General features: G+C 38.8%; 1 protein-coding gene across 2 annotated transcripts in view; it reads left to right on the forward strand.

Moving 5' to 3' along the window:
- narfl (nuclear prelamin A recognition factor-like) overlaps positions 1-8,642 on the forward strand; it is a 29,185-nt gene extending 20,543 nt beyond the window's left edge. For both annotated transcript variants that reach the window (XM_060840358.1, XM_060840359.1), the window contains exons 9-11: positions 2,866-3,003; positions 4,582-4,739; positions 7,140-8,642. In XM_060840358.1, coding sequence (XP_060696341.1) covers positions 2,866-3,003; positions 4,582-4,739; positions 7,140-7,381 — 538 coding nt within the window. In that variant the 3' untranslated portion in view covers positions 7,382-8,642. The remainder of the gene's footprint in view (positions 1-2,865; positions 3,004-4,581; positions 4,740-7,139) is intronic.
- Positions 8,643-8,962: the final 320 nt, after the last annotated feature.

Consider the following 8,962-nt stretch of genomic DNA (forward strand, 5'->3'; position numbering starts at 1 on the left):
TTAATTGAAATTTTTGCAAGGACCTTCAATTTTACTGGACTATTTAGTTCATATCCATTCATTCGTAGCTTAAAATCCTGCTGTGGAGAGATCTCTATATGTAAATAAACAGGAATCACTCAATCAGTTAGAGGCTGAGGAATTTTGTGTATTTTGAGATTTTGTTTGGTGCAGTTTACGAGTCAAAATGCAATGTTTCCACCAGTCCATTACTTCTGATATTTTAATTGGCTTGGAGGAAGGTAAGCAAAAGTCACTGAACTTGGCTGGGATAGAAGATCCTGAATGCCAAACTTTGTTTTTTTCAGAGCAGACCTGTCTGGTGCTCTTATTGATGAGCATAATTTCCGCACAGCTACGTGGTGGGAACCACACTTAGCTATTAGCATTAAGGGCTTCCTGTAAACAAAGCAGCTATAAATAAATCTGAAAAAGATAGTCTCTCCAGAAGGTAATTGAGTCCTTGGGCAGTAACACTTTTTAAAATGAAGTCTGCAGGTTTTTAGCATTTTTTTTCACATTGCCGCAATGTAATTGTAATTTATATTCAAGATGGTTCCTATCACTACTTCAGGGATGTCAAACTCTTGCAGGAATGACTTTTGCAATAAATTTGAACCGTTTCCAATGTTTAAGATATGACCTTAGCATTTTATACTTGCGATACTGACTGAAATAAAGCGTACAGCTTAAATGCACTTCCTTCTACATTTAACTAAAACAAAACTGCATCAGATGGTTATGTGATTTATAAAGTCACCTTACTTGTGATTTATCTATTGAATTTTGTCCATAGAGGCTCAAGATGGTCACAGAACTTGAGGACTGATGTTAGAATGAACAACTGCACTTCCAGTCCATTACAACATATTTTCTGTTGAGACTGAAGAGATTTCCTTTTTCAGATTTATTTAGTATAATAGTAATAGTTGTAGCTCTAAACAGTCAACAACTCTAAACTGAGGCGGCACGGTGGCACAGTGGTTAGCACTGCTGCCTCACAGCGCCTGAGACCCGGGTTCAATTCCCGACTCAGGCGACTGACTGTGTGGAGTTTGCACGTTCTCCCCGTGTCAGCGTGGGTTTCCTCCGGGTGCTCCGGTTTCCTCCCACAGTCCAAAGATGTGCGGGTCAGGTGAATTGGCCATGCTAAATTGCCCGTAGTGTTAGGTAAGGGGTAAATGTAGGGGTATGGGTGGGTTTCGCTTCGGCGGGTCGGCGTGGACTTGTTGGGCCGAAGGGCCTGTTTCCACACTGTAAGTCTAATCTAATCAGTCAATAGATGGCACTAAATTGTAACCAGGTGCTATTAAGTGATATGAGATGCTAAAAATTATTCACCAAATGGATCTAGCTACTATAGTTTATATACATGTATAAGTTGACCTTATCCCTTGTGTCCTCAACTATATGATAAACCGTTTAAATACATCAAACTGAGTACCAGAACCAGGCTATCTTGCATATGAATATCCTAATGGTTTATGTAACTGTTCCTTCCGATTCTAGACAAGCTTCATTAGAGTAATGGTATAATTCTAACTCTGTTTACACAAAAAATGTTCAGAGGCTGTTATGGACTTCTGGTTACATCTGAGTAATTTTAGTATCCTTGTACTGATTAAATAATAAAGGTTACTCAAGTTCAATGAAAAAATCTGTTTACAAGTGTGCCTGCTACTTTGTAGAGATGAATTTTTATGTGAATCAAGGAAGGACAAAGGAATGGAATATTTTACTACTATTTGCAGTCAAGTGTGGTCAAACCCATCTGTTCTCCCCTTCTCAAAATTAGGTTTATGTATGGCATTTGTGAGCAACGATGCATTAACATACTCCCAAGTTAGATGCTAACACTAACCTTGAAAGAATCTGTTATACTGCACCAATGTCACCGTTTTGTTGACTTTGTAGGATATTCTCTTCAACTTAATAGCAAGTGCAGCACCGGGTTGGGAGGGTATGGTAAAGAGCATGGAAATTTAATCTGACCTGCAGTTCACTGCAACTGGTGACTGTTGCAGCAAGACCAATACCATTCATCTGCTCTGCTAAAAATTGAGAAACTGACCATTAAATTATATTGAACACAACAGTGTTAAATTCAATTTTCAGAATTCCTCTCTGAATTCTTGGCAAGTAAGTTTCTCATTTAAGATTGGCCTTGCTGAAGATGCTGTTTGATAATGTACTAGAATTTGTGTGTCTGATGGATGTAAATGTTTCTGTTTATCTGAACCACCAGTAAGGCTGTATCTTTGTTTTTTACATAACATTAAGGAATTTGGAATTCCTATCAGTTCTGGATATAAGTTTGCTGGCTGAGCTGGAAGGTTTGTTTTCAGACGTTGCATCACCATACTAGGTAACATCATCAGTGAGCCTCCGGTGACACACTGGTGGTATGGCCCACTTTTTATTTATGTGATTAGATTTTCTTGGGTTGATGATGTCATTTCCTGTCCTTTTTCTCAGTGGGTGGTAAATGGCTGTTAGCCAAACAGAGACACACACGAGAATTCCTAGAAAATGGCTTTCCAACCGGAACTCTATCAACAAACACATTGACTTGGATCCCATTTACCACCCCCTGAGAAAAAGAACCAGAAATGACATCACCACAAGAAATGACATCACTGCAGAAATCTCATCACTAACCCAAGGAAACCTTAATATAAAAATAAAAAGCAGGCTATACCACAAGTGCTTCACTGAAGGCTCACTGATGATGTTATCTAGTATGGTGACAAAATGTCTGAAAACAAACCTTCCAGCTCAGCGAGCAAACTTACATCCAGAACCTCAACCTGAGCTACAAATATTCTCAAAACTCGCTAATTCATATCAGTGCAACTTGTCTTTTAGGCTCAATAGTGAAGCTGATGCAGAAGTGACTGGGCATTCTGGTGGTGGTTCTGGTGGATATCTGGAACATGTTTTCAAACATGCTGCTAAAGAGCTGTTTGGAATTGATGTACATGAGATTACCTATAAAACACTCAGGTTGGTGGTTTCATTTTGCTTTTATTGTATCCTTGATTAAAACAAAGTTTAATTCTCCTTATTACTCAGTAAGTCCTGTACGTAATAAGACAGACAGACACTGAATTCCCTATTTCATTCTTTACTGAGTAATGCTGAGCCAAGGGATGGGCTCAGGCTGCTTGCAATTTCATTTTAGCTAGCAAGGAGAATATTGTTCAATATTCTTGTTCCTGGCTGCCATCCAGTGACTTACCATAAGTAATGGTCAGATGAGGACAGTGTTGGACTTGGCTGTGTTGCGCTGATCATCAGATAATGAGCTAATATTGAACCAGGTCAGCCTTGGTCAAACAAAATAAAGTAGCTCAGGAAGCATTTACAATCCTTAATTCAATACCTGGCCTTTTATAACCAAGTATCCTTCACTAATTTTGCGAAGGCTAATTGTTTTAAAACAATTCAGATTAAATAGACTCCCCTTCAGTGACTGCATTGTCAAAATAGACCACACCCATTGTTGCTCTTACAGTGGGGGTCAGTTTAGTGCAGTTGGCCGGACAGCTGTTTCATGATGCAGCATGATGGCAATAATATGGGTACAGTTGCGGCACTGGCTGAGGTTACCATGAAGGACCTCTTTGTTAATCTCTCCTCTTGGCTGGGGTGTAGCGACCCCTGAGGTTAATCCACTACCACACCTCTAATGAGAGGCAGCCCTATGGTCTGGTAACAATGTAGCAACTTTATCTTTTGTTGTTAAAATTCACTGTATCTACCTTAGTTTCTATGTGGCAGTCTGACCTCACAGAATATTGAAGGAAATCACCTGAAGGGACTTGAAATCTCAAGTCGTGAACCCAGCTCTCCCGCACCCCGTAACTTCTACAATGTTCCGTGAGTTTAATGTCTACATAGCTGATCAATACACTTCTGTTTTGTACACTACATCTATAATTAGCCAAATAAATTTGAAAGGAGGGCCCACAATGGTAGAAGTGCTGAAGTAATGGATCCCATCAATTCATTTCACCATGGTCATCAATATTTTCCTGATTTTGTCATCTGTTAGTCGCCTTTGTCCAAGAACCCGCGGAAAAAAAAATGCCTGGATAATTTGGACATACTACAGAAATATCCTGAAGAATAATCTTTTAAACTGTACCTGCTCAACAAGAATATAATTTTATTATCTTACTTAAGCTGTTGTAGCTTTCTTAAATTTGTCTGTTTGTTGTTAACTAAACTAAGGGTCAAGGCAACAAGCTCTCAAGGATTGTTTCACCTGCAGTTGTTTAATGAGTTGTGGATATTGTTGGATGCAAAGGTTGTGACTTAACACTGAAAGCCAAAGTGAAAGTAGGAAACATAAAAGGTTGAAGATACTTTGTTATATAGAAATCCTGTTCAAAAGTACCACTTCCTGATGTTTCATTGCAATTCACAGTTTCTGCACTGACAATTCTTCAACAACTATCCAGACGTCCCTATTCTCTTCCTTTCCCTTCAGTTTATCTTCCAGCATACTGAAACCTTACAGTGGCAGAAAATTTTCAGTATAACTGTGATCCGGCAATAATGTCTCTAATCTTTCTTTAGGAATAAAGATTTTCAGGAGGTGACACTGGAACGGGATGGAAGTGTTCTCCTTCGTTTCGCACTTGCCTATGGATTCCGAAATATTCAGAACCTAGTGCAGAAATTGAAGCGTAAAAAATTGACTTACCATTATGTAGAGGTGATGGCTTGTCCCTCAGGTAAAATTTTAAGGATCTCATTGCGATCAGAAGCAAATTATGGTGTCAGTCTGAACAATGCTTGCTTGGCAGAAAGATAAAGTCTGACCACTCGAGTCTACAAGAGATCTGTTTTGAAATCCAATGTACAATTTCAGTTGATGTCTTGCACTCTTTCAGGTTTTTTTGTTTTCCTGTATATTTTCTTGTCCTGTAAAGTTTAGGACTTTCTTTTGAGTTTTTACAAAATTCTGGTTAATTTTTCTTTTCCCTGTAATATCGCAGATGAGTGAGGAGCAAATGTAAATTTGAGGTCCATGGAGCTTTAGAAAATGGGTACTAATTGGATGTGAAATAATCCTCATTTTAAAGTAATCTACTATATCTTTGTTTTCAACTTTCTGCTATTAATTTCTGATGGCCCTCTTGTAATGGGAAGTGCGTGTGTAAAATTACAATGCTGTAATTACACATCACTACCAGTGGCAGTGCTGGATGTGTCTCAGCTGAGGCTTGAAGGTTCTAATTTCCAGGGTGATTTGCAATTTCCACTTTCTGTTCTAAATGTAGACATTGAAATGATTGGACAAAGATTGACAAGAAGTGAAGTTTTAAACATTTTAGTAGTTGATTCCTTAAGGCATTGCATATAACAGAAGGTCAAGTTTCTTCAGGAGAAGAAAAGTTAACAGGTGGGGATAATGTGTCCTATCCTGATTGTTATAGTTCCTTTTTTAAATATGCTAAATTACAATGGAAACCTACTTCCGTAGGCTTGTTAGTCTATTATTACATCCTCTTCAAAGGTTAAGAGCTGCCAGAGGAAGTGGCTCTGACACTTTAACTGGCTCAAAGGTAGAAGACAGAGGGTGATGGTTGTTTTTCAGACTGGAGGCCTGTGACCAGTGGAGTGCCACAAGGATCGGTGCTGGGTCCTCTACTTTTTGTCATTTACATAAATGATTTGGATGCGAGCTTAAGGGGTACAGATAGTAAGTTTGCAAATGACACCAAAATTGGAGGTGTAGTGGACAGCAAAGAGGGTTACCTCAGATTACAACAGGATCTTGACCAGATGGACTGAGAAGCGGCAGATGGAGTTTAATTCAGATAAATGCGAGGTGCTGCATTTTGGGAAAGCAAATTTTAGCAGGACATATACTTAATGGTAAGGTCCGAGGGAGTGTTGCTGAGCAGAGATCTTGGAGTGCAGGTTCATAGCTCCTTGAAAGTAGAGTCGCAAGTAGATAGGATAGTGAAGAAGACGTTTAGTATGCTTTCTTTGTGGTCAGAGTATTGAGTACAGAAGTTGGGAGGTCATGTTGCGTTTGTACAAGTCATTGGTTAGGCCACAGTTGGAATATCGCGTGCAATTCTGTTGTAAAACTTGAAAGGGTTCAGAAAAGATGTTGCCAAGGGTTGGAGGATTTAAGCTATAGGGAGAGGCTGAACAGGCTGGGGCTGTTTTCCCTCGAGCGTCTGAGGCTGAGGGGTGACCTTATAGAGGTTTACAAAATTATGAGGGGCATGGATAGGGTAAATAGACAAAGTCTTTTCCCTGGGAAGTCCGGAACTAGAGGGCATAGGTTTAGGGTGAGAGGGGAAAGATATAAAAGAGAGGTAAGGGGCAACTTTTTCCACACACAGGGTAGTACGGGTATGGAATGACCTGCCAGAGGAAGTGGTGGAGGCTGGTACAATTGCAACATTTAAGAGGCATTTGGATGGGTATATGAATAGGAAGGGTTTGGAGGGATATGGGCCAAGTTTTGGCAGGTGGGACTAGATTGGGTTGGGATATCTGGTCGACATGGATGGATTGGACCAAAGGATCTGTTTCCATGCTGTACATCCCTATGACACTATCATTCTAAGTGGTAGAGTTGGCATAATTAGGATATTTAAAAGGAATCTGGATGGGTATATGAATAGGTAGGTTTAGAGGACATGGGCCAAATACTGGTAAATGGGACTAGATTAATTTTGGATATCTGGTCAGCATGGATGAGTTGGACTGAAGGGTCTGTGTCCATGCTGTACAGCTCTATGACTGCAACAGAATCAACTGGGAAAGAGTATATTTGCAAGGTAATAAAGACAGTTTCATTATAAATCTGAACATGTGTGCATTGTAAGTTCCTCTATATCAGATTTTGTTTTATGGATTATAAATTTCTTCAGTAATGCCATATTTCGGTTGAAGGTGTGGTATTTAATTGACCTATTGAGACATATTACAGCTGTACAGTAATTGACATTTCAACTTGAATGCAATTATCTACAAACTAATGTAAAGGTTAAAACAGACTTCCCAAGGGCATAATTTTGCTTCCTTTCAAATATAACTCAGAACTTTTGTTAATGTGCTAATTTCTTCTGAAAGCTAGGTAGTAGTTAATCAGATTTTGTTGCTGCCGGTAGGTTGTCTCAATGGTGGGGGCCAGATACGAGCAGAGGGACCTGAGTCCAGTAAGGATTTGTTGCAGCAGGTTGAGGAACTCTACACAAGTGTGAAGGTCCAGGCACCAGAAGCAAATGAATCTGTGAAGAAGCTGTATGAACAGTGGCTTGAAGGTGCTGACAGTAGCAAGTCTTTGAAAATGCTGCACACACAGTACCATGCTGTGGAGAAATTGAACAGTGCTCTGAACATTAAATGGTAAAGGTATCTGAAATGTCAAAGTCTGTACTGAAAATAGATGCCGTTAAAAAGATCTGATGTGATACTTTTTATGTGGAGACCGACATTTGGTGAATTATTGAATTTTCATGTTTCGAAGGAGCAGACCTACAGTTTACAAGTTCATGTTTAACTTCCAGTCTATACTGATGTTCTGTCTGTTCGAAATAGAAGGGCGATGCCTTTATAGCTCACTGTGAGCTGTAGGATTGTCACTTGTGCAGATCAGGACAATCAAATGATAATAAGTTTTATACCTTCTGACTAAACTTAGTTCTGTAAAGCTGAAATGGCTTTCTTGTTAAAGGTAGGAGGAAATACTTCTAAGGCATTCTGCCTTTAAACCAATTGAACACATCTTTCTGATTATTTTTTCCCTTTGCCAAGTGGGGACAGGCAATTATCTGCCTCTCCAGTGTTCAGCTCTCTGTGGTGCTGTTCATCATGAGCAAATTGCTGATTGTTCAGATGACAATTCCACTCAATGGCAGTTTTCATTCCCCTTACCCTCAGAAACATGCAGGCAGAAAGTACAGGCAGTTTCTCGATCTGCAGGATTTCTGGTTCTGGCTTGTAGTCAGGCAGTGTCCATACTAGGAAAGAAAAATCAGTATCAGCCACCACCACCACCACTTGGAATTTTCTCTGCACTTATTTTGAAAATAAACCAGTGCCTTATGTTGATTGCCTGAGCAGGAGAGGAAATTCTTTAAGTAATACTGGAAACTGCATCATATTAATCACCATTGATCTTGTAAGTTACCAAGATTTAGCAAATATGTTTTATGCGGTTGACCTACTCCAGTATATTTTCTGATAAATTCAGATGCTCAAAAATATTGACTGCAGCCTTTGCTGAAGAGAATATTTATTTCCTAATTTCACTCTCACCTGGGGACACATATGAATAAATTACATTTTAATAATATTGTTCAACAGGAGGAAAAGGGCGAAATACTGCTACAAAGGGAAACTTTAAAACGAGATAATGCAAACATGGTTTTATCACTGATTTTTTACAAATTGTTGTAAATTTGATTTTGTGTACAGGGTCTACTCAAGGTGCTGTGGAGTGTGTCATTCGGCAATATACTTTATGTAATTCTGTAAATGGTAAATAATTTTTTTACTTTCAAAATAAAGTGTGAAAATCCTTTATTTTACATAAATGATACTTTATAAGAATGGATGTATCAAATGATTATACTGTTAATAGTCTATTAACATTACAACAGAAGACCAAATTTTATGTTGTGATTATTTACAGAAGTAATTTTGAAGAATTAATTTGTCATACTTCAGTCAAGTGGAAGGTCCCATGAGCAGGGAGATTTGTTGGGGGAACTGTATCATAACATTTCTAATCATTTTAGTACTAATTGTGTCTTCATTAATGGTGTACAGTAGCTGGAGTCATGTGCAGTAGTTCATTTAAATTTGGGAGCCTTTAACTCTGATTCTGTCCTATGATAATGTATAGATCTAAATTCTAAATCATTGAGAAATCCTATCACAATAGTCAAGTCCTTTTCTCTCGCGTACATTCATCTACAAAATTCAGTAC

Source organism: Hemiscyllium ocellatum, chromosome 20, assembly GCF_020745735.1.
Source record: "Hemiscyllium ocellatum isolate sHemOce1 chromosome 20, sHemOce1.pat.X.cur, whole genome shotgun sequence".
NCBI classification, from domain to species: domain Eukaryota; kingdom Metazoa; phylum Chordata; class Chondrichthyes; order Orectolobiformes; family Hemiscylliidae; genus Hemiscyllium; species Hemiscyllium ocellatum.